Source organism: Lytechinus variegatus, chromosome 10 (assembly GCF_018143015.1).
Source record: "Lytechinus variegatus isolate NC3 chromosome 10, Lvar_3.0, whole genome shotgun sequence".
In the NCBI taxonomy this organism is placed as follows: Eukaryota; Metazoa; Echinodermata; class Echinoidea; order Temnopleuroida; family Toxopneustidae; genus Lytechinus; species Lytechinus variegatus.
The window spans coordinates 30,487,526-30,514,684 of record NC_054749.1 but is presented as its reverse complement, the minus strand read 5'-3'; the positions used below and the strand labels follow the sequence as shown (position 1 = coordinate 30,514,684).

Sequence of the window (27,159 nt, the reverse complement as noted above, 5' to 3'; positions counted from 1 at the left end):
ACCTAAACCTGATTGTTTTATGAGATTGAGTGATGTTTCTGTTTTTTTTTTCATCACAATAATGCAGAAGCAAATGTTGGAGTCAGACTAGTCAGTGGGGCTGAAACCAACCCATTGGAAGGGCGGGTAGAAGTTTTCTTTAACAACACATGGATGTCAGTTTGTGGAAGCAACTGGACTGGGAGCGAATCGTCAGTGGTCTGCCACCAGCTTGGCTTTGGTCCACCCGCCCTCAGAGCTCCAGGTTTCATCATTCCAGGGTCCCGTCTAAGTGCGGGTCCAGCTCCAATGCTGATGACTGGTGTAAACTGCAATGATACAAGCTTCAACCTGTTACAGTGCAACTACCAGGTTCTCCAGACACCTGTTGAAGGTTGTCTACCTGCTGAAGTAGTTTGCCAACCCAGAGATACAAGTAACCATCCTTATTCACTCCATTATGTCGGTCAGGGGGAAACAAAAAAATATTCTGTGTAGGGTTGTAATATTTCCAATCATACTTTTAATATGGAGGTTATATGTTATTCTGCAAATTAATTTGGCTATTTCCTTAGGTAAATCACCACCCATACTGGGTATAATTTTGTAACTGATAATTGTGGAAACAGTATTGACTTTTTGTTGCTTACCTGAGGCAATGTTTTGCATAAATTTTATTTTAAAATTAGAAGTAAAGTTACAAATGTTCTGTATCACAATATTAAGATGACCTCAACTGTATCTATTTCTTGTTCAGGGTGGTTTGCTTATCTGTTATCCTAATCAGTTTTTTTTAAAACACTTTTAAAACACTTTTGCCTGAATGTACATTGTTGCTGTAAGCCTTTATTTTTTTATGACACTGCCTTGTATTGCCTATCGAACAGCCACTACTGCAGCCCCATTTTTAGCAAACAGAGGCAGTTACCTGAAGGGAAAACCTACAGTGCGACATAGATAAGACAAGAAGAAAATCTCTTAAGAAATTGAGTTGTTTGTCAACAGTTCACTTGTCACTTTCCTTCATCATGATATTCTATCAATGGTGCTTCAAAGAATAGTATTGACCAAAGTTGCTATTCTGGAAAGATTAAAGTACATGTATTGTATTTGTACATGGTAATGCACAGATGTTCCAACAGTGATCCGTTTAGTCGGGGGCGCCAATGCTTTGGAGGGACGTGTGGAGGTGTACCTCAACGGCTCCTGGGGCACCGTCTGTGACGATAACTGGGGATTGCAGAGTGCTAGGGTTGCCTGCCGTCAGCTGGGCTATCCGGATGCATTGGAAGCTTTCGGGTCCTCCCGCTTTGGTCCTGGGGCTGGACCCATCCACATTGATGACATTGCTTGCACAGGAACGGAGCAGTCACTGTTTGACTGCAGGTACAGCGGGACCCATAACTGCGCTCATGCTGAGGATGCAGGTGTGGTGTGCAATCAGGAGGGTAAGTCTTTCAGTTGGCACAGAATATATTGGTGATGAGGATGATGATGGTGGTAGTGACAATACTGGTGATGATGGTGATTGTAGCAATGGTGATGGCTATGATGGTGATGATGGTGGTGGTGCTGCTGCTGATGATGATGGCAATGGTGATGATGATGATGATGAAGATGGTGATGATGATGATGGTGGGGGTGGTGGTAGTGGTGGTGGTGATGATGAGGAGGATGTTAATGATAATATATCATGAAGTAGTGTGTATTAAAGCTTTATCAGTAATCTATCTGGGCCATTGCAAGTAATCTACATACACATTATTATTTTCTCAAGACCCTGTTATTATTGAAATTGCAATTGATTTAAAGAATTAATTAACCTCTATACCAAAACAACTTTTTAGACCAGTCATTTAACTTGATCAATGAAAGCAAGTAACACCAGAATTCGACTTCTAGAAGATTTCCCTCTGTAGGCCAAAAGAAACACACTTTTGGTAAAGTCTATTTACAAATGGTGATGATGGTGTTCTTGATTTATCCAACCATTTTTTAAACAATTTTTCAAACCACAGAAGTTGCGTCCTTGATACGGCTTGTAGGAGGATCAAGTGATTATGAGGGACGTGTGGAGGTCATCTACAACGGCGTATGGGGAACCGTCTGTGATGATTCCTGGGACATTAACGACGCCACTGTTGCCTGTAATCAGCTAGGGTTTGGTGCTGCATTGCAAGCAGTCCAGTCAGCGGGTTTTGGCAGGGGTACCGGCCCAATCCACTTGGATAGTGTATCGTGTACCGGCTTAGAGCTGACCATCCAGTCTTGCTCTCATAACGGTGTCGGTGTTCACAACTGCAACCATGGGGAAGATGCCGGCATCAGATGTGTTGGTGAGTGTCTCATTATCAAGGTTATACCTAGTCCTCAAGCAGATGTCCTTCATGTGAAGGGATGTTAAGCTTTTTTTTTCAAAGATGAAAATATCAACTTCTAACAGAACTAGGGCTATACCATATCCCTAGTTTATAATCAACAATGGTACTTTGACATATTAGATGATTGGAATTTAATACTGCATGCAGTAGAGAATCCATCGCATATTACTCAAGAGTTGTTTTCAAACAAGAAACATATTAGGAAGGTTTGGTGAAGTATGTCTAATATTTACAGATTTTAAAAAATAATTGTGATGTCACATGCAAGGAGCTCCCCAATGTTCCGTGTGACTTAGATTCCATAAATTGACATTTTCTATAAAAAAAATTGAAAAATTTATTTGCCTTGGCACTCAGTAGATAACTTCCAACACGTCATTCCATACCCACTTCAGTGGAAATATATTTCAGCCATCATCAACTGTTTGAAAATTGGGAATTAATGAAATTTATTTTTCATGATATAAAGGGTGTCTGTTCACATATCCAACAGTGTAAAAATTCATAGCTCTGTTCACATTCTTTGTTGGATCTACTCCAACCCTTCAATAATATTTTTCTAAATCTTGTAAAAGCTTTTATCAAAATCAACTTACTGTTTGGTTGATCTATCCCATTAGATATACAACATGCTCATCTAACATTATGTAGCTGGAATGATAACAGCAGTAATTTCATTTGAAATTTATTTGTGTATATTGCACCCAAAAGCACTACAAATAGGGTCTCACAAACTGAATTTTTTGTTATTTTTTTTCTGCAGTCCCAGTCACCGCACCACCCCAAGTCAATGTTCGGCTGGTTGATGGAGACCGCCCCCTCATCAACGGTCGTGTAGAAGTGTTATGGGAAGGAGAATGGGGAACTGTATGCGATGATGATTGGGGAATACAAGATGCTCGGGTATGTCACAAGAACTCTTTATTCAGGAACTTCTTGTTTAAATCATAAGGCATGTTCACTCGCAAAATTAATAAAAACTTGGATTGCAAAATCAAAATTTGAATCTGAAATCCAAATTTTGATTTATAGCCACCATTGTCAAACGGGAAATAAACAAGTTTAGATCGTGATTAGAACTTCAGTATGTTTACTATTCGCTCTCACAAAAGGAGTGAATGTTGCTCTGGTGCGGGCAGTAAACCAAACTCAATTTTATTTCTTTTTCTGGTCTATTGCTTCATAAATGACAGAAATTACCACTGCTTTGTCTACAACCATTTCATCCAATAACAGTCTAATTGCCATTAGCATATTTACTATTAATAATGATAATGATTATAGTATGTAATATTTATATAGCGCTTAATATAATGTTATTAAGCGCTGCATTCTATTAACCCGGCTTTAGCACGGCTACTCTTATTGGGCGCTCGGGAATTCAAGGAATTTCTTCATACCGTGTACCCATTTACTACACCTGGGTGAAGAGTGGCAAATGTAGATAAACACCTTGCCAGAGGACACGAGTGCTACATTTACAGTTGAATTATGTCTAATTGGTCTAATATCCACTACCATAAACACCTTATTATTCATGGTTAGATGAACTGTTAGTAACCAAATTTTCATTTGACAGAGTAGATGATAATAAGTAGAAGTGGAAATTTGACCATCTGGGTATCAGACTAAATGGGAATGGACAAACTGGGGGGGTGTTTCGTGAAAGTTGTCAGAGCTGACAATTTCAGTGAAATCCTTGGTTTTGATTGGCTGAGAGGCACTAACCTCTGACTGTTACCATGGTAAATGTCGGAGAAAGACAAGTTGTCAGTGATGACAACTTCATGAAACGGTCCCCTGGTCATTGGACTGAATGAAAATTAGTCTATGTGGGTATTTTACCAATTGTAGTTTATACAAAATGGCACTTAGACAAAATGAACTTTTGAAGTCGGGTTTAACTTAAACCATGGTCTAACTCTGTGCTAAAATTATGGAAAGCAAAACATGTCAACATTTGGTATACATTTAATGTTCACTGTGCTCTTCCCCAATTCTTTAATAGTGAAGACAACTATCTTATTTATCCTTCTCAGACATCAGACAGATTGATTGGAGAGTCAAATGAGTCGATTCATCGATCCTCTACTGTTAGAGATTTGTGTTACTGTTGGCTATCCATAGTTAAACCAGAAATTTAGACCAGAGTTTTAATTACACCCGACTTCAAAATATGGGCCAATGCCTTATAAGATTATCTGAAGTGTAGACCAATTGCATGTAGACCAAGTTCATATAAAGCAAAAGGATGTACTGCAGGTCATTATTGTCAATATTGACAGATGTGTGTGAAGAAAGTTTATTTCCAAATCCATTTCAGATGAAATTGGGTTTATGTTGGAAAAAGCAGTATTCTCTTAAATTTTAAGATGAATAAATTGCCTCTTTTGACTTACACATGAACTTCTGTACAAAATCTGTTTCAATTTTCTTTTCTTTGGAGCAAGTTTGATGAATTAAACTGTGAGTAATCTAGACTTTCAAACATTGTTGTGAAACTTGTTTTCAGGTGGTATGCAGGGAGCTTGGTTACGCAGATGCCGCGCAAGCTACAAGGGGTAGTGTGTACCCCCAGGGGACTGGCCCTATCATCCTCGATAACGTCCGCTGCATGGGAACGGAGTCCTCGTTGCTGCGCTGCCCGAACAACGGCATCAAGATACACAATTGTGGACATTCTGAAGATGCGGGAGTGATATGTGTGGATGATGGTGAGTGCATATGACACCTCTTTCTCTGTAATGTTTGTTACAGACAGACAACAGAGCTGCGTCTTTCGGCAGGATTCCCATTCAGCATCCAGGCAAGCGCCAATGTGTGTGAGGACAGACTATGGCTCCGTGCAGGACCTGAAACAACCAAGTAATGGTCCTCATCCAAGTCTTCCCAGGGATAATCCCCATAGTTCCTGCGTGTGGCATCAGCGGCCACTTCACAAAAATACCCCATTTATCAATTGAAACGTTGAAGTGCAAAATACCTTTATTATTTGTGAAATTGTAATATTCAGTAACTAATATCTTCAGCAAACAGCACAAGTTATGAAAGCATGTGTTCAGAACAGAAGTTTACTGCATATAGTTAGTAAGAATGAAAGGATTAACAAAATTGGAGCACCACAGCTGGCCAGATTCACATAGCTATGGAGAATTGCTACAAATGATTGCTTGAATTACATGTTACAACTGTAGTTATTAATATTGACTGGGCATTAATTTTCGGGAGATAATGCATATATATTTCCCTCAGTGGACATTGCCCGCGCCAAGACTCTGGGCAATATGAGACTCCTTTGGGAGATATACATGGTATCTCCCTCAAAGCCAGTATTGATATATTGACCGGCCTCAATGGAAACATATATATATTGCCGCAAGAGAATTATATTGGCCAGAGTCTTTAGATAGGCAGTAAGGTTATTTTCAGGACAATATACGGTATTTGATGTTAACCAAAAAAAGGGATTGGGTCAAAATTACAAAAATCTGTAAAATGTGTAATTCAAACTAGTATTTAGGACAATTTATATGCCTCTTTGCCTGTCGGTGCTTAAGATTTCAGGTAAGTCATGAACTTGGAGTAATCCTTGCTAAGTAATTTTAACGTACATTGTTACCGCGCTGGCGCTCACCATGATAGTGTGCACATCCACCATAACGCATTACAAATCTTGCACTTGGGTTTGATCAGTTGGGAATACTGCATCATGCGTTGCGTACAGCCGCGCCGCACATTAACTACACTGCGTTGCTTCTCCAGCTGGTTGCAGCTGGTTTCTAGGAATGTTACCAGCTGCTGATATTAAACACAGAGTCAATGGGACAACCTGGAAATGGTATGTTTTGATCACTGACAAGCAGAGAATGCGAGAGATGGAAAATGATTGCCACAGAAAAACACCTTGTATAGTTGATTATCATTTTAAAAAAAGGATATGTTTACAGTATGCTATAGCCTCTTGGAGTTCAGCACCCCGTTTGATGTATGTATGTATGTGACAAGCCTTCCCAAAACTAACAAGTCTCCAGGGAAGTTTCTCTGTAAAAAGGCAAAGTAGTAATTTGGTCTTCAAAAAATTATCCGAAAAAGCGATTCTTCTTCATCATTCTGTAAAAAGTTGAAGATCTTAAGTTGAACAAAAGGATTGATACTATTTCACCGAGATAACACAGTCTGCACATTTCATTTCATTTATTTTCCACAAATCAATCAAAAGACAAAGAAAAACATACAACTCATTCCGAAATAGTATGCATAATTACAATATAATAGCAGATTCTAAGTGGATGGACCTAAAGTAAAGCAAAAGCTTGTTGTGGATAGGCCCTTAACAAATAATTTATGCGTAATCATTGATAGCTACAAATAATTATAGAAAAAAATAGAGCTGAGCTCGGAGAAAGTTAACAGAAACTGGACAATGACGAAAACAGAGAACGTTACAAAGGACAGGAGCACACAGGTTACTAGACAAGACAAGGAGGACAAAACAAGACATAAAAGAAAGAAAGAAGACCCGTCTATTATATTGCTGTTCACGATTGCGACGTTTAAGCATGACTTAAAATATTTTGACAGAATTGATCGTATGTCAGTGAAAACGTAGACGGGTCCTTTCTAAGGGTATCTGCAGCTGTAAATATGAATACATGTAATTCATTACAATGGTAAACATACGGACATAGTGAGGGGATGGAGCACCTGGCAGACGAGGAAAAGAAAAAATACTTTATAGTTGCTAGGAGAGAAAAAGTATTAAAGGACCGAAGCAAAACTTAGAAGAGGTATGTGGTTTTAAAGAGTTTCCCTGGCTACCAGGTGCCCAATCCACTCTCTGACCGTCTTAAAAGTAATATGCAATTGAGTACAAATAGATAAATATATATTGTGTATTTAAAGCTTACAGCTTGCTTGAGAGAACCCCAAACTTTAAACCTGGTTTTCTCCTTATTTTCTTGAAGCTCTTACTGAGTTTCTTCTGCATTCGATCATGTACTTGTGAGGGATCAAGTTTGACAAGTCATATATCATTTTGAAGCTTAGGAAGTGCTTTTTTCAAGCTCAATAAAATTCTCAAAATTTTATTTTTGGGTGACTTTATTGTTGAGCTTTGGGTGGCAGGTCACATGTACTATTTGTCTGTCATCCTATACTTGCAGGCCCATTGGAAGGTACCTGGGTACGTATCGTGGATGGGAGCAGTGCGAACGAGGGTCGAGTTGAGGTCTACACCAGTGGTATCTGGGGGACTGTCTGCGATGACTCGTGGGACCTGAACGACGCAAACGTAGTTTGCAGGGCTCTAGGATTCACCTCGGCCGTGGAAGCTGTTGGTGGAAGTCGCTTTGGGTCCGCTGCCAGCTACGTACCTATCTACCTGGATAATGTGGGTTGCATTGGATCTGAAGAGACTCTCTTTGATTGCAACCATGGAGGGCTGAGCGTTCATAATTGTGGTCACATAGAGGATGCTGGGGTTGTCTGTGGATACAGCGGTAAGTGGGGCTTTTATTCAGTTGGTCTACATGTGGTTGGTTCACTTCCTAGATAATCTTATACCACATGGCGCATATCCTGAAGTCTAGTCCAACTTAAACTCTGTGGTCTAATATTGAGGTTTAACTATGGAAAGCCAATAGTGGCATAAATTTTTAACAATAGAATTTTAATATATCAGCTCATTTTCCTCTCCAATCATTCTTAACTGTGCCAAAAGGATAAATAAGATGGTTGTCTTTACCATCAGAGTAAACATGAAAATGATAAAATGTAATCAGAATTTGAAATTTTTGGCTTCTCATAATTTGAGAGTTGGACCTTGTCTAAGTCAAACTCAACTTCAGAATACTAGCTATTGTCTTTATCTCCATTCCTTTTACACTGTGCATGGTCAAATACCCATGTGGTCTAATTTAGCCTAATGCCCAGTTAGTCTCATTTACACTTTGTTTAATTACTAGTTTTTACTTTGTCAAATGAAAATTTTGCTCCTAAGTATTGGTTCCCAAACCACATTGACAAGTGCTGTTCAACCAACTGGAAGGAAAAAAAAAACAGGTATAGCCTTATTGGAAATTAGACGAAATGGTTATCGGCTGAAAGACAATTAGATCAAATTTTAAGAAGAAAAAGAGTGGGTGTATACAGAGGATCAGATTATGCGTGGTGAGACTTATGACAAGTGGAGGAAGTTCGCGTAATCCAAATGGAAAATCCTTGTAACGGGTGTGAGAGTTCAGATTTTTTTTAATTTTTATTTTCAGCTTAACTTTAGCTTATTTTTGGTTTTCCTCTGTGCAAAAAGTATGAGAGGTTTTTCTTTTTCAGACCTTTTCAACACTCTTCAGCTCTTTTCAGATTTTTTTTTGTGACCACTCACACCCCTGTTGTAAGAAGCCTTGACTTTTTCATGGGTCATCTCACTCGGCTACTTTCAATTCTAAAGACCAGTGCACACTATGAGATTTGATGCAACACGATATTTTCAATGAATTGCATTTCGCATTCAATGTGAAAGTTCCAAGAAGGAAAATTATTTAATTTGAAGTTTGGCATAATGCTAGGAACAATAAAATCATAATTTTGCTTTGTAGCAAGCTCTCGCTGTGGTCTGTCCAAATTGGCTTTTAGTTGCAGCCGATGATGACGTCATTACAATTTGGATTTGATTTTATTCGTACAGGGAGGCTCGAAACAGACTGAATTTTTATTTTAGTAGTCCTACCACTATTCTGAACTCTCATCGCTAAGATTTTATTGGTTGAAATATTCATGTCTATTACAATTTCTTTGAAATTGGGATGGCAACGAATTGCATAGTGTGCTCCAGGTTTAATCCTTCCATTTAATCATGAATCGTAAATGGAATGATTAATGTGAGAACGATGCTGTGAATGTCACTGAAAGCTATTCCTGCTAATAGACATCAGACAGAATAATGGTTCCATATTGCCATTTTCAATATGTGGTTGTAGATTTTGCATCTCAATCTTGGCATTTGAACTGAACTTGAACTTAATATATTTCTTGTCAATTGTGTAATTCCATTTCACATCTTACAAATCAAATGCATGTATACAGATGCAAAATAATTTTTGGTGAGTGTACAAAAGTGTACATACCATGCGTTAAAATAGATTTTGTGAATAATTGACTTAAAATATCAGTCTTCATTAAAAATATATATTTTTATCTTTCTTTATTAAACAAGGTGCTCATTGAAATAGTCATGATCTTGAGCGATGATAATGATGATGCACAGCATTTGTATAGCGCCATATATCTGTCAAATACAGTCAAAGGTGGGTACGCACACAGAACTGTGACCCGATGTCAAGATTTGCTTTCGTTTTATCTTTTACAGTGAATACAATGGCGAACATTCGATTAGTTGGAACAGAGAGTCCTTTTAAAGGTCGAGTAGAGATTCATCACAACAACCAATGGGGGACGGTGTGCGATGATGGATGGGACATAAACGATGCAAGGGTTAGTAAAAAAAAGTTATGTCAGAAATTTCAACATATGCCGTGTGAGTAAATAAAATTGACACCTCTCAAATCCCCAATTTTAAGAAAAATGTATGTCATGAATGCATAATCATTATATATGGCTGGAAATATCTTCTCCCAAATAATTTGATACCAAATTTATTTGGTATGTCTTCATGCTTGGATAATCAGAAGGTATTCTTTGCAGTGATGTAAATTTGTGCCAAAGTAGGGCATGATCATTGATCATTTGTAGCAGTCATGCCTTACTTTTGATGCGAATTTTTTTCATGTCACTGCAAATAATACCTCCTGATCATCCAAGCATTAACACATACCATATAAATAATTATGGTATCAAATTATTTTGGAGAACTTTCTCTTTCAGGCCATATATGATAATTAAGTGTTCATGACATATTTTGTCCTTAAATTGGGTATTTGTGAGGTGTCAATTTTTTTTTACTCAATTGGTAGATGATAATTATAAGCATTTATCTGTCCTGGCTCAGAGGATATGGTGTCTAATCAAAATACAAAGACATGCACTTAATTTCTTGATATAAAACCACTTCTCAAACTTTAATGGGCTGAAATCAAATCTGGTTTCCAATTACTAAATTTGTAAGTGCCTATACGGGATCTTTTTCAAAGAAAAATAGAAACATTGCAGATAGAGGGTAAGAGATGTAAGAAAATAATGAAATTTCACATTTTTGCAAATTAAATCGGCTTTGATAATGCTTAAATAGGGGCCTGTTTCATTAAGAGTTAGAACTGTTGTAACTTTGCCATAATGGCAACTACCATGGCAACATGGCTCAGCAGCCAATCAAAATCAAGGTTACCATGGTAGTGGCCATAATGGCAAAGTTACAACAGTTGTAACTCTTTATGAAACGGGCCCCAGAACGACATCTTACAGAAATATTATTACCTAGGTCATTGGATTCTGGCATCCAATTTCTCCATTTCCTGGGGAGCGTTCCAACACTAGATTCAAAACTCAATGTCAAGGCTTACTACATGGGCTTTCAAATCCTCCTAGGCACTGACCTGGGTGGAGAGTGGAGAGAGTCAGAATCCCTACCACAAAAATCAAAAGATGAAAAATATAAAACCAAGATGTCATTTTCAACTGAGTGAGGTGTCTATCTTTGCCACTCCTGTAGAATACCCCTTGCTTTGGCTGTAATATCTCTGGTTTCTTTTGATATGGTTGTATATATGCCAGCTAGGGCAAAGCCGTGCTATTGACTTTGTCTCTTGGCTTCTTTTAATACAGGTTGTCTGCCGTCAGCTAGGATACAGCAACGCTGTCGACTTTGTCTCTTCGGGTCAGTTTGGACGGGGCACTGGCAGCATTCTGCTTGATGATGTGGCTTGCAACGGGGATGAAGAAACCCTCCTTGCATGCAGCAATCGCGGCGTAGGAAGCCACAATTGCGGGCATTCCGAGGATGCCGGTGTCATCTGCATGCCAGAAGGTTAGTCTGTTTTTCTGACCGTTAACATCAAGGTTTTTCAAATTTTGTAACATGCTTTGAGCCGGAAAGGACTCTGGCAGGAGGGGACAGGGTGATAATGATGGTTCTAACTGGAAGTAGGCAAACTGTGGAAGTGTCTCCGGAGTGAATATGCAAAGACATTTTGGGCAGATCAGGTTTCTGCAGATATTCATTTTTTTCATGAAGCACGAGCTATTCTACCTGAATTCAACTTATTTGTATTAAAAGAATTTAGTCCAAACTTCTTTTTACTTAGTCCAGACAAAGCAAAATAGTCATGTCCACAATTCTGTGAAATGCTATGTTTCATCATCATCATTTGATATTCCTTTTTTTTCACGTAACAGAGTTGTTAAGAATACATTGCTATATGTAAACTGATGATCTAATTTTTGTTTTCATTTCATTAAAAAATTGATCCTTAGATATTTCAATCAGTGGGATTAAAATGATTATATTATTAGTTACTGAGCAACTTACTGAGCTTGTGAGAATACCTAATTGTCCAATTATCAGAGAAATTTCAATATTATACATATATTCAGTGTTTATGAGTTTGCAAATTGAGAGTCTACCACTTGCTCTGAATGTAGTATTCAAATGGTTGCAGGTATGACAGAGCGTTGAATATTTGTTTTATACAAAACACGATTTGCAGACATAGTTTGTGGCTCAAATGTGTCTTCTTCATGATCATGATCATCGTTGGCAAAATGTAAATTTCTTTTGTTATAGTACGCCTGGCCAACGGGTCTCACGAGCAGGAAGGCCGGGTTGAGATCATGATCGGTGGCCAGTGGGGCACCGTCTGTGCAGAGGGCTGGGACATACAAGATGCCCACACCATCTGCAGTCACCTCGGCTTCGGCATGGCAGACAACCGCTCTGCTTCCCTCGGAGGGGCCTATTTCGGCCCGGGGGTCGGTCCCGTCCACCTGACAGGAGTGGACTGTGGGATGCACAATACATACCTCTTTGAGTGTGCTGCCCTCTTGACCATGGGTAATGATCCGTCATGTGACCATTCCAGGGATGTCAGTGTCATCTGTACCCAGAGATGTAAGTATTATGATATAGATGATACAACCTTTTCAGATCATATTTCAATCTGGGATTTAAAGTTGTTATTTAGTTCAGGATTTCTCCAAACTTTACATAAATGAAATGCACTTTACAAGATTCAGACCTCCTTAGAAATATGCAACCTTTTTGATCAGTTGAAATAGATGCAGTTAAACCACCTTTTCAAGGTGTATTTTCATCAAGGACTAGAGTGTGCTCTTTGGTTCAGGGCTTCTCTTATTGTCTTTACATGTAAACACTGGAAAATTCAGTCATTTTTAAATCTTTCTTTGTACATCCATTCATTGATCGGTTAGATATCATTTGATGACAGTGTGTGATTCGTTTCACAATTTCTCCTTTATAAACATGAATAATAGAGGATTCAAACATCAGAACTTCAGTCATTGATCAGTTAACCCGTTGCCAACGGGAGCCGGATATATACGGTTCCCTAAAACTTATTCATGTACGGGAGCCGTATATAGTCGGTTCCGCAAAGGCTATTACTCGCATCCATTTGCAGGCTTTAAAAATACAATTTCATACTATGTTTCTGCCTTTTCTGTGTTATAATTACAATGTCCATTAATTAAACTACACATTCCAGAAAGTCATACGTTTTTACATTTTGTTTCTATAGTTTATAAAGCATTATAAAACGAGTTATGCTTCGAAGAGAGTCCAATATTGGCGTACAGTGGGCATTGCCGCGATGGAAGCTTGATTTCAACGATTTTCAGTTTCGCAGAACCACGTATATACCGTAATCAATAAAAGTGAGGGAAAACAATGGGAGCAGCGAAATGCAACCCAAAACGCACGCAGAGCTGCGTGCGTGCGCTGATATGATCAACGATAGATCGAAAACGATCGATACTTTATAAGATTGCTTGTGAGGTTTCAAAAAGTCCGGGGTTCGATCCCGGCCGCAGCACCTATGCCCGTGAGCAAGGCATTTAATCTACAATGCTCTTTTATCCTGCTTTTCAAAGAAATGAAAATGCTATATGCATTACTGCTAACTAGGTGTGCACTTCTTTTAAAAAAAAAATGGCGCCGTTGATAAAATATAGGAAGAAAAATCAGGGTTTCAGTTTATAACACATCGATTTTTGTTTTCTTCTTTCATTTAGGTGCATTATTTTGCCTCTTGAAAATGGCTGTCATAATATTCAACTTCATGAACTGATCAAGCTAGATCAAACTAGAAGAGAGTACACGACTTTAAGTTGATATCGATTTCTATAATCCTAAACAAAAAGTGTATACAGCTGGCTATTGAGAATACCTCGGATCGTACGTACACTCTATTTTGTTCTAACGATACGGATGTGGTAATTGATGGAGGCATGGCCCCCTTTCCTTTGAAAATCACAAAAGGGCATCCAGCGAAGGTCGATAAAGTTGCCACTTACTAACAATGTAAAAGAGTGACTTGAAAGGGAAGGATGTACGGATGAATTCACACTTTGTCAGTTTGGTTTAACACCAAAGAGTGATAAACGCCGTGACATAGGCATAATCATGCTAATGAAGACTAATATGTGTTATTTACGATGTACAAAGTATATGAAGCATGTTTTATCCATATCAGTAATCTCATATGAATTTTCGAAAAAAATCTAAGGTTTCCCCAATTGATTTTATTCTGATTGAGTATGTTATCGTGGTTTGGTTTGACCTGCATATAAAAAAATGTGATGCGATAGGAATCCAGAGCATGGAGTAAATATGCATTCCATGGATATATTATTCGAGAAGATAGAGGGAATGAAAAGCAGAATATATTAAAATAAAATATTTATGTTTATGTCTGCAAACAGGCCTATAATGCTTTTCACGGAACAAATGATGTAAGCCGGGTAATGAATAAGTAGAGCGCCTTGATCACAATGTTTAGTGGATATTATATGAATTATTAATCATTATCATCATGCGGCTCGTTTAATTTTTTTTAATTGCTTGTTAGAAGGGTGCGAGAAAAACGGCATAAAGCATATTGTGATTCCATATACGTCCATTCAGTTATTTGTTTCATTTTTGGCCGTACTCCATAGAATATAACAGACGTTCAACTTTGATAAAGATAAATATGAGATAAAGCAATCAGTACATGAATTGATTAATAAAGACAATTAATTAATTAATTAGAGATAATATATATCACTTAATATGAGCTGGAATATGATATTTAGGCAGGCGAGAATGGCCTTTCTATGTATCTCTTTTGAAGCACGCTCTTCCTCGTACAGTTCTATAATTAACTCGTTATATTTGTATTTTCATCGGAGCTCTTATGGATTGTTGGCTACAAGGAAAAAGGAAGTGGAGAAGTAAAACATAAGAATTATTTTAATACATCGAAATTCTGTAAAGGTGAATGTACCAGGTGGGAAATTATATACACTCACGACATTTTAGAATCATACTTTGGCAGTGCAGGTTATTATTTTCAGAGTCCTTTTTCATCTTGACGAAATTGGATATTAAAACAAACTGAACGCAGGAAATAATAATTTCCGAACGGAAAGTTCCTAAAATGTTAATCAAATCATATATTGTCTGAAAATTTGACAGTGAGTGTGGCGAAACAAATGGGGGGGGGTTAAATGATGGAATATAATTTATATGCACTAGAATAAAAAAAAGGGTATAAAATAGTATAAAACTTGGGTTGCGATTTCATTGCTGACCTCTATTTCTCCCCCCCCCCATTTGCTTGTCAGAAAAAAGTAAAGAAAAAGTAGCGCATTTATAGTCCCCTCCACCAAGAATTCCTTGGTTCACCGCCGATCTCTGACAACTAGAATACCAGCAAAACCGAAAATGTCTTTCTGGTCACACTCATTTTTTTCCATTTTAAATTGACCAACATATACTTAAGTTATTTTTTCTTGCATTTTCCATGAATTACTAATCATTTGTTGATCATTAAATACTTTGCACATACATGTCAAGAAAATAACCACACACGTTCTAAACTAGTGAAATAAACTGAGAATTGAGTAAGTTCACAATAAATAAAACGGTTTGCAGGGACTTATTGTATATTCTTGGATAATGAAAGAAAGGCAGAATGTCTTGTTTTTAATACAATTTTAATTACTAGAATCATTTGATACATAATATTCATTTTTTTACACAAATACATGGCAACGTCTCCGTTGGATTTTAAATTAAGGAAATAATTTGGAGGTTTTTGTTGAACATTTCTCGACGACGTATAAAATCTAGAAATCATTTGAAATTGATTATGGGCCGAATATGCCGGGCACCTATCCTAATGTAGGTTCTATTTTTTAGTATGGGTTGGGCTTGGAGGGCCGGGTTTGGACATATTTCTGTGATGACGAGAATATACTCAGAAGGGAAAAAATAGAGAGAGGGCCGGGGGCACGGAACGGGAGATGAAGAAGAGAGAGAGAGCATAACCCACTTGTCTGCGCAGTGTTGTAGTACATTTTTTTCGATTAAAAGCGCCTCGTATGAAATTGAACCCTCTCCCCCCTGCGTAAGCTACTGATTGAATAGAAGGGAAAAAAGTAAAGGGAAAATAGAGGAGAGAGAGAGTATAAGTAGAGGTTGACTAGAGGTAAGGGGATTAGAAAGAGTAGAGGGGGTGGCATTCATGACAATAACAATAATATTTTTCAATCGAATTAAACTAATTTTTTTTATTCTTTACATGTAAAATATTCAAATGTTTACATAATATCAATGATAACAATTATAAACATTACTATCAACACTAACAATGATAATAACAAATAATAAAAGAAAATATAACAATCGGATAATAAAAAAATAATAATAATATTGATAATAATAACAACAACAATGGTTAAGATTATGAATATAATAATGATAAGACAAAGAAAAAGATAATTTAAAAAAGCAGACGAAACAGAAAAAAGATGAAGGGAGAAGATAATGGTGATCATGGGGGATGGGGTGGGCTAACTTAAGTAATTGGATGATAAATGATAAATAATCTTCATAATAATTGTCGTATACCACCTTGCAAATTTTAATCGAGAAGATTATGATTTCTTGTTCAGAAAGTATTACTTGTATGCATATAACGATATTTTGAAGATTCATGTTTTGGGGGGCATACTTTTAAAAGGAAATATCATATTCTTCATTTTTTTCATTTTGCATGAAGAGAAAAACAGAGAGAACAAAATTAAGCAAAATAGGACGACGGGAGTAAAAGAATGAGAATAGGTATAAAGAGAAAATAAGACGACGAAGAAAAAAGGCGAAAAAAAGAAGCACAAGCAAATTCATAACAAGAATAAATAGAAGGGAAAAAGAAAGAGAAAACTTAGGAGATGGAGGTGTAGGATTACACAATTATCAGTGAAGAAGAAGGAGGAGAAAATGAAAAGGGAGCATTATAAAAAAGGAAGAAAAAACAAGGAGGATTTCATTTGCAAGAGGAAACAAAGCAAGACTATATCAAGGGAGAAGGGGGGGGGTCTATAAATAGGAAGTATAAGAACAAAAAGATGAGACAGAGATCGAACAAAAGAAGAAAGGAAATGAGGATGATAAGATAAGAAGAATATCGAAAAAAAAGAATATGAGAAGAAAAGAAATGAGAATAATAATTTTGATAATAATAAGAAGATCGAAAAAGAAGAAAAGGAAGAAGAAAGGAAGGGAGAATATTATGATAATAGTAACATTATGAGAATATTATGATAATAGTAATATCGAAAAAGAAGAAGTCCAAGAAGAACTTCAAAACCCACATCACCAACAATACATTCTCAAAGAAGTCACTCTGTACGGACATAATTATAGCACTGGAGCGACAGGTGAGCTCTGAACTCCGTGCAGCCAAAACAGGAAATGAACTACGCATGCGCGAAAACTATCGATCGATCAATTCACTCATCGTGGATCGCACACACGCTTTTGTAATCAACGATCCAGCTCGCACGCACGGAACAATGGGCTGTTCGAACTTGACATGGCCGGCTGATTAATCTCGTTTGGGGTGTTAGAACCTATTCTACTATGCCGTCGCGAACGGGTCAGTTAAAAAAACGAATTCAGTCAACAAACCTGTTGACCACTGAATTTTGTCATTCCCTTTAACTCTGATGGAACCACCCAGTTCCTGATTTCACAAATAAAATCATTGTTTACATGCCAATTTAAAAGCTACATGTATATTACTGAAAATTTCATCAGTAGTTGATGTGAAAGGAAAATTCTGCCATTGTGTCTCATCCCATCTATGTTGGTAACTAAAGCATAATGTTCTGGGTCATCCATCTGTCCATCCAGCCTTTTGTCCATCTCTCTTTTGATTTTGTGATGATTAAAAACCATTTCATGAATCAAGTTCATATTGAATTCATTTTCATTTTTCCAGGGATGGTGATATGATTACTTTTGCGTCAGGTGGTCATAGGTCAAAAGTCACAATGGCTAATGAGTCTTTGCAATTGCATTGAATTTTCAAAATTGACATTTCATGGTTGGCCATTTCACATTTGAACCTAATCTAGAAACCTTGCACTTTACCATCCACAGGATAAAGAGTTTACAATTTTCGTGAATAGATCAATCTTGTCCACCATCCCATTAAACACACAATGACATTCCCATTTCTCATATTGTTTTACAGCTGCTCCAGAGCAACATGTACGCATCGTAAGTGGTCCTACCCCATTCAGGGGTCGTGTTGAGGTATTCATGGATGACCAATGGGGTACCATCTGTGATGACTTGTGGGACACCAACGATGCTTCCGTTTTCTGTCGCCAGCTCGGCTACACTGGGGCTACGGACGCACCCCGCTACGCCCAGTTTGGGCGGGGTTTCGGTCCCATTCACCTTGACGATGTGCAGTGTACAGGTAATGAGACAGATATCTTGGATTGTCCGAGGTCCACTTCCGAATCTAGCTGCACCCATCGGGAGGATGCTGGGGCCAGTTGCACTCCAGAAGGTATGTTGACTTGTTTTATCATCTAATGATACTATCACATTATTTTCTGATATTAATGGGGAAATAACTTTGTTGGTCAGGAAATTGATGATGAAGTGGATGTTTGGGAAACTGATGTTGATGTTGGTTAATAAAATGTTGTTGATCAGAGTAAGTTGTGTTCACACAATGTATTTATTTGGAAATTAATGTTTTTATTACTGCTGATGTTGATTGCTTTTTTGATTTATTTCAAAATAGATATTAATACTATATTGATATTGATGTTGAAGTTCATGGTGATATTTATGCTGACGTTGCTTTAGATAACAATATCACATCCTTCTATGAAGTATGTGCAATATGTGAGGGAGATGACGAGAAGAAAGAGATGAGTAGCAGAACTAGGTAAATTTGAGGAAAGTGTGCTAGTCCTTAGATTTGGACCTCCTTACAGTGGATATCTCACATAAAATAAATGTGAACTTGAGAAAGATATATTAACTTCTAGAAATAATCATGAGCATCTGTAGAAGACCTAACTCTTATATAAACAGATAACCACAGACAACATTGTTCATAATGTTTGTCCTTGAATTTTTTACTTTGTAACAGTGAGGCTGGTTGGTGGCAATAACATCTACAAAGGTCGTGTTGAGATCCTGATCAGCAATGAATGGAAGGGCTTCTGCGGGGACGGCTGGTCCCTGAACAACGCCCGGGTGGTCTGTAGCCAGCTGAACCTTGGTCTGGTCGCCCAGGCACCGACTGGCTACATGTATGGAGAGCCTGAGGGAGTGTACTACCATCGGCCAACGTGCGGGGGCTATGAGAGATCCCTTGGGGTTTGCTTCATGGAAGCCATTGATAACTGCACGGGAGGCTATGCTGGAGCAGTCTGCTCCTTGCCAGGTGAGCATGACTCACAGTAATCATGATATGTCATCTGATAACACCTGCTTTGAAGACCACTTGCACAGAAGGACCACCTGGTCATAAAAGAGCACATTTTTTATATCCCTTGAACATTGGATCATGCACTAAAGAATCTCTCTTTATAGGGACCACTTTCTCATAAAGACCACTGTCAGTATCCTTTGACTTATTCTGAAGACAAGATTCATTGTTCACAAGAATCTAATGTTAAATACATAGGGAGAATATTTTTTTTTTTATTGAACAGATGACCTATGTGTATTATTGGATATTTTGTTCCAATTTCCTGAGCCTGTTTCATAAGAACTTAGAATATGGTACCTTTGACATTATGGCAACTACCATGGTTCCAAGGCTCAGGAGCCAATAACAATCGATTTACCCATGGTAGTTACAGTAATTAAACAAGCTACCATTGTTATAAGTCTTTATTGCACAGGACCAATGTGGGTGTTTCATAAAGCTGTTCGTAACTTACGAATGACACAAGCACAAGTGGTGTCCTTTTCTTGTGGTAAATGTTGTATCCCTATGTACATGTAGCTGAAGTGTTTGTAAGTGCTTTGTAAGACATAATTTGATATCTTGGACCCCAATGTCATGAAATTGCAATCAATGACAAATTACATTACAATGAAAGTTTCCATAGAAACAATCCTAGTCAATCAAGACCAATGATGTCATTGTAGATGTCATTGATCGCAACCCTTGTGACAAGGGGTCGAGGGAAATTGACAAGAATCAATAAAAAAAATGACAAATCAAATACTTTCCTAATGCACAGAGGTGAACACAGAGATCAGGCTGATGGGCGGAGCTAGCCCCTATGAGGGTCGTGTGGAGCTCGGCGTGGGTGGCATCTGGGGTACAGTCTGCTCCAATAATTGGGACAAGACCGATGCAAACGTGATCTGTCGCCAACTTGGCTATGCCACGGCTACATCCGCCATCCAAGGGTCATCTCGCTTTGGAATGGGCACGGGACCAATCTACCTAGACAATGTGGGATGTACTGGTTTGGAGGCTAACATAGCCCTTTGTCGTAGCAGTGGGGTGGAAGTCCATAATTGCAGCCATAAGAATGATGCTGGCATCATTTGCACTCCTCCAAGTGAGTATTGTGTTCGTAATTGTATTCATTCAACAAAAAAATAAACTCTTAATGATAAACTTTATGCTAAGAGGAGAAACATTTTTGTATGTTATATTAGCATTTGGATGAACCACCCCTCTTGTAAACACATACCTAGGTGTAGGATTTGGGTACTATTATGTAATTAACAAAATAAAATAATTTTACAGATTTATTTTTGTTCTCTTTTTATTTGAAAACTTTGTCATGGGTATTATATGCAAAGGATACTTGTGAACATTTATGAATTACAGTAGTGAATACATTAGATAAAGCACTGGTGTAGGTTACTCTTCAGGAGGAAGCCTTATAAGAGCAGTGGTTCTCTTAACAGCATGATTGAACTACTGTTATTATTCAAACCATATAATGCTATAATGTTACCTAAAACATAAGAGTAAACCCTGATTCCTAAAGTTGTTGAAATGAAGCACCTGTTACGCCTTTATAGTCACAAAAGACTATTAGAAACATACCCATCATCTCTGTTTGTCTATTCTAAATCAGTTCGTCTGGTTGGAGGCAGCAGCCCTTATAATGGTCGCGTTGAAGTGTACAAAGGTGCTTGGGGTACGGTTTGTGATGATAACTGGGACATACAGGACGCCAAGGTAGTCTGTAGGATGCTGGGTTTCGGCGCCGCACGTAGGATCATAGACACGTCAGGAATGCGTCAGACGTACAGCACCATCTACCTTGATGAAGTCGGCTGCATTGGAAACGAGACCTCACTGTTTGACTGCCCTCACAGCCCGACGCATGACTGCACACATGCGGAGGACGCGGGAGTAGAGTGCTGGCAAGCAGGTTTGTATAATATACATGTTATATAATGGCCTTCCTCAAAATATGCTTTTTTTTTTAAGACACCCAAAATGATATTCAGTTTAGGGTTTGTGTACTCTTTTTATGAAAAGAAGATCCTAAGCTTCAATATGGTGTGATATAACCTGTCCAGTTTGATTGATTTTTATTCTCTCTGTACAGACCTGAAATGTGATCTTCCCCCGATATCTCGCTGGTCGTACATCAGCGTGACGAAGGTGAACTATGCCCAGGGTGAGGGTCTTGATGTCAGTTGCATCGATGGCTCAGCATCCGTCACCCTCGTCTGTGGGGATGGAGGGACCTGGAGCGGACCACCCATTACCTGTCTACCTCCTGAAGTAATAGACAGTAAGTCATTCTAATCAAAGGCTGCTTAATATCCACATTGGCCTGTACACAAAGGTTAATAACTCTTTAAGTTTTAATACAATCAATTGCAAATCTGTTTTGGTTCTCCAAATCAATCATGTCTTGCAATGGATTGAAATTTGTGATGGATTGCTGATCTGCTCCTTGCAACGAGGAGTGTAATCTGATTTGTTATTTAGACCTAAAATTGATCTATTGTAAATTTTTTCTCGCAACACCCCCCTTTGAACTGATTATATGGAGATATGTTTAAATGAAAACTATTCTTTCAACAATACTTTTTGTGATATATTCACTGATGATTTCAGCTTTGATAATCGTCATTTTCAACAGATGGTACTGATATGCTAATGAATTTTAGATAGCATAAGGTAATGAGAGCCTGAGTATATTATTTAAGTTCTACTTTATCACTTTCAAAGGAATCGAAACCATTTCACGGAGTTTCCCTCTGTTTTTATTTTCATTTTAGGACAAACATGTCGCTTGCCCCTCCCACCATCCGGCAGTGCTTTTAACACAGTAAAGACCATCTTCAAACCTGAAGAAACACTCATGGTTTATTGTGATGATAGCAGACCCATAGCAGACACCGTTGTGATCTGGAAATGCACAGATGAGGGCACGTGGTTTAAGAGGGACATTGATTGCGCTCGGACAGGTGAGGGCAGCCTTCGTGAATACGTGATGTGGGGGTCGTGTGGGAAGCTGACGGGTGCATGGGGGTTGAAGGGAAAGATGGGGTAGGGGAGAAGGCAGGCAGGGAAGGAAGGATGGAGGGAATAAGCAAGAGAGAGAGAAGGGGGGGGCAGGAGGAAGTGTGGAGCAGAGAGAGAAAGAGAGAGAGAGCAGGAGGGGAGGAAGCATGGGAAGCTGGTACATGGATGGGATGTTCTTATGGAAGGAAGAAGGGTTAAAGAGTGAGAGATGGATGGTAGAGATGATCACACAGGGTAATAGGAAGCAATAGACGGGTACACATAATAAGGACAAATGTTGTCTAGATGTCACCCTTCTGCAGTAATATGCATTTTTTCACTTGATACCGCCAGTCTCATATAAAATGCTGAGTTGACCAAGTTTCAAGTCAAGTCTTATGCAAACCGATCATTTGAGTGATGTATTAGAAAGTTTTACAAAAGGATTATGACGTGATTCGTTTTGGGACCCTATGGGACCAGAGCTTACGGTACTACACATCAATATTTTTTTCTCATTTGAAGGCCTACTTGCATTTGGTTTGAATTGTACAAAGTTATGCCTATGGACTAGAACTAATTTAAAAGTTAGAGTAAAATGTAAACATAAGCTGATCATGTATCTGATTGCTTCATGTATAATAAAAAGAATAGAATACAAAATCCACTTCATTTTTTTGTTTTTCTAGGACAAAGAGAATCCAAACCTAAAAATTTCAACATTATCTTGCTCATCTGTATCTTACTGGCAATCATTATAATCGTCATCATAATAGTGGCTGTCGTTTTGATTCGAAGGTGAGGAATTCATAATTATGCTTAATCTACTTGCATCTTTTTATGTTCCTAATTACTCTGTAAAGTTGTGTGAACGAACTAAAATGACATTTGATTATGATGGCATAATTCCATTCTATAGTATATGACATCATAATGAATTCATTATGATATTATGAGTATGCTAGATGTTACAAATTTGATAATGATAACAATACAAACATTGTAGGGGGCTTCATACAAGTGTTTCTAAAAGTGAAAATTTGTCTTCAAAATCGGTATTATTAGGAATCTAATTGGACATCAGATTTTTGTCACATTGGGTGAATCGAGTCCGGTGTTAGTGTTGGTGTTGGAATTTGGATTGCTTCCCCTAGCTCCAAAACCTATTCTGAGTTTTAAAACTTATCCAGATCACATTATTGACATCTCAACAACTAGTGAGTGACTTTCCAGGACTATCTTCATTTTATGTTTGGTGTTATGCTCATGTTAAAATTGACCTAACACCAACACCAAAAGGTCAACACTGAACTTGAAATCACCCATTGTGACAAAAACAAATGTTGTGAGCAATGAAACTTGCACACAAAATGTCTATACAAGGATTTATGGAAATGACCAAAACAGCATATTCACCCTGAGTCTTATTCATTGAGAAGTATGTTCATTGTTGAATTAGAACACAAAACGTAATACGCAATAATCCTGTCAATTTACAGATACAAACGGCAGCGACTCCTAGCCTTGCAGCCGCAGGGAATCGACATGGAGAACGTCAACAGCAAATACTCCAATGTTAATTATGCTAACCCCAGCTATGATCCTTCATCAGGGTCCCCGGAGGACCCTCCCCTTCAAGGCAGCTCAGAGTCCACCGGGCTTCCACCTCCAGAGCCGCAGTCTTTCAGTGACGTTAAACCCCTTATTACATAGTAGTAACTTTGGCATCTCCTTTATCCATAATGGATTATTTTTTGTCAGCTCTACTTCATCTATTTTTGGTCTGTTTTCTGAAGTCCAGTTTAACTTGGGCCAATGTCTAACAATTTTATGGAAAGCTGAAGTTGTCTATTACTTGTTCTGATTGTATGTTTACTATGTTCATTTCATGTGCGTTTATGGAGAAAAAAATAGATTTTATTATCGTTCCCAGACAATTATCAATACATTGAGCGCCAAATGCCCTAACATCTAGTGTTGGAGATTTGTTTAACGGTTGGCTGTCCATACTTAAACCACAGCTTTAAACCAGAGTTTAAATGAAACTGGAGTTTAGAATGCAGGCCTATGAGTTGAAATACTCAATGATAAGACTGTCACCTATGGCTGACAGCTGCTTGCTACGAAGTGCCGGGAGGGGAGGGGGTGTTCATAAATTTCTTTATTTTTTTGCTATGTTTTTTATAGGAACAATGTACTAAAAGCAAAAAGGATTTCTCAGTCATATCTAATCTCCTTTGATTCAGTTTAAAGGGATGGTCTGGTCTGAAAGTATGTATAGCTTAATGAATAGAGTAGAATTCACGGAGCAAAATGCCGAAAACTTCATCAAAATCGGATAACAAATTACAAAGTTATTGAATTTTTAAGTTTTTTTTTTTTTTTGACATCTCAGTATGGCACTTCATAAATCCAGTCATTTGTAAAATCATCCCTTAATAGAGAACAGCTTAACGAAACAAACCCCATGAGATCCCATTGAACTGTAGACTTTAATATGCTTTGATATGAAATAATGTAGTTGATTTATTAGATTTTTATATTTTTTTTATATACATATAGCTCTTATCAATATTTCTAAGCAATTTGTAGATAGATGGATGTTATTTTTAAAGTAGATTCAAGTTTGTTGTACCTATTAATGAAATGAGAGGAACATGGAATGTTTCAAAGCTGTCTTTGACTTGATATTGACAAGATTATTGTATTGATGGTGAAAAACACTTCATAATAACCTTTCTTTTAAGAGTGCACCATGATTTGAGAAAGATGTATAGATATGTATATATTAGGATTATCTGCCAAGAGTCTCTTACAGAATTATTTCCGCCACTTGGGCTTGTCTTCGTAAAGACATTAGTGTCTTTCACTGAAAAATTATAAAGAGAAGAGTTTAGAACAGGAAGTATCATTTATTGTTTTTTTCTGGAAGAGGTGGGTAGGGGGGTCTCATTTCATTATAACATTGTTCAATAAATATGAATGAAGGTGATAGTAATGCAATGGAGGACAGTTTTTTCCCCACCCTGGGAGTGCTCTAGAAGCGATTCAAGGTATCAATGTTTATACCAGGTACCTATTTATGGATGAATAAATTTTTTTTTTTTTTGGGGGGGTGTCTGGTTGGTTATTTTTCAATTGTGGACCTGTTACAATACTCGAAGCTTATTGTTTGGATTGTTACCCCCATTTTTTCCAAATTCTTTTCTTGAACAATGTGAGCCAGGATAATTTTAGAAGATATTCCTATTTCAGATGGACGAGAATTCAGAGACAAATGATGGTAAATTATTTCTAGAATCAGAAGTACAGACTATTTTACTGAAATACCCGAATATTAAGGGTAATTATTGCTGAAAAGTATGAAGATTGAGTATTAATATGGGGCAGGGCAACTGACATTCCTCATTCTACATTCCATTATTGAATCAAAGTACATGTAGTAGTCAATCGGGTGACAGTACCTTTGATTTTGATTATCTTTATTTGATTATAAGATGTAACAGAAGAAAACATTACTATGTGGTCTTCCAGTTTGAGAAGTGGTGACTGAAAATAAATTTACTCTTGACTTTCCTAGATTGTGAGGTCTTTCTTGTTATTTTTGTAATAATTTGAATCTCAGTACTTTCATGTAATTTGTTCTAGCAGAATGTAATGGAGTTAAACTTGAATGGACCCATACTAATCGCCCTGCATCCCCAATCCCCCCCCCCCAAAAGAAAAAAAAAATTGCCAGGCCTTTTCATTGCCAAATGAACAATTCTAGTACTTGTTTTCCTTTTAACATTTCTGACCAGTGAGCAAAAGAGTCTGCTTGAGATTACAATGGATGGTTCATATACAATATTTTATGGTAGCATATTTTAATGCTAAAGCTGGTTTGAGGCACGTGACCAAAAAAGACTGGGAGTGAGTCTAGTATTTCTGATAAAAATGGCTGGACAGAGAACCTAGCACTAATGATGAGCATTTAATACTGTATCAAACTATTCAGCTTGCAATAAAGTTGAACTGGTAAAGTGGTAGCAACACAGATTACCATGCAGAAAGCCACTGGTCCAAGGTGGTAGGTCTGATTTTTATTTTTCATATTTCTTGACACTGGCTTTTAATTTGTGAATAAAAGCATCTCTGGGTTTAGTGCAATTTGGTTTGCCTTAATTCAGACGAGCACAACAATATGCTACCATATTTTACCTTGTTTTCCAGAATATGTGTAGTATTTCTATGGTTGTGCCTCAAATAAAAACATTGTCCCTTCTGTTACAAAAGATGAAAATTAGTTCCTAGAAAATAAACATTTCCCATACTTTCAAACAGAGGAGCAAACATATAAATACTACAAATACATCAGATTTTGTTTAAACAAAATCAATAATAAATACAAGTTTATTCACATTCTTTCATTATAAATAAGGTTTTATAAAATAGCATTGACTTTTAAGAATTTTTTAACATGTTAATAATTTAAAACATAAATATAGAATTTCAATTGCTGTTGAAATACAAAAATTGCCATTCTCATAATATATTTTCATTGTACATGCATATATTCTTCCATGTATACCTACAATATTATTAAATGCTTCATTTAGATAGACTCAGCTTGAAAATGGCTTTGTTTATTAGGGGTTAGTTATCATAAAAAACAACTGGGATTATGTATGTAGTGCATACGATAGTATCATTTCCAGAATATTCAAAGACAAAAACAAAACGTGAATGACAGAATCAAATATGGATTTGCATGTATTATAGTTTTCTCTAACATTGCATGTAACAATGAAAAGTAGCTAACCCAACAATTTTTAATTGATATTTTA

General features: G+C 37.4%; 1 protein-coding gene across 2 annotated transcripts in view; it reads left to right on the top strand.

The window, feature by feature from the left end:
• Positions 1–25,912, top strand: part of LOC121422969 (deleted in malignant brain tumors 1 protein-like) — a 64,766-nt gene extending 38,854 nt beyond the window's left edge. For both annotated transcript variants that reach the window (XM_041618218.1, XM_041618219.1), the window contains 17 exons: positions 68–415; positions 1,110–1,427; positions 1,998–2,315; positions 3,124–3,263; positions 4,873–5,074; positions 7,523–7,858; positions 9,727–9,851; positions 11,139–11,340; positions 12,097–12,420; positions 18,068–18,391; positions 18,986–19,282; positions 20,091–20,417; positions 20,946–21,245; positions 21,426–21,614; positions 22,108–22,296; positions 23,023–23,131; positions 23,833–25,912. In XM_041618218.1, coding sequence (XP_041474152.1) covers positions 68–415; positions 1,110–1,427; positions 1,998–2,315; positions 3,124–3,263; positions 4,873–5,074; positions 7,523–7,858; positions 9,727–9,851; positions 11,139–11,340; positions 12,097–12,420; positions 18,068–18,391; positions 18,986–19,282; positions 20,091–20,417; positions 20,946–21,245; positions 21,426–21,614; positions 22,108–22,296; positions 23,023–23,131; positions 23,833–24,046 — 4,262 coding nt within the window. In that variant the 3' untranslated portion in view covers positions 24,047–25,912. The remainder of the gene's footprint in view (positions 1–67; positions 416–1,109; positions 1,428–1,997; positions 2,316–3,123; positions 3,264–4,872; positions 5,075–7,522; positions 7,859–9,726; positions 9,852–11,138; positions 11,341–12,096; positions 12,421–18,067; positions 18,392–18,985; positions 19,283–20,090; positions 20,418–20,945; positions 21,246–21,425; positions 21,615–22,107; positions 22,297–23,022; positions 23,132–23,832) is intronic.
• The last annotated feature ends 1,247 nt before the right edge of the window (positions 25,913–27,159 follow it).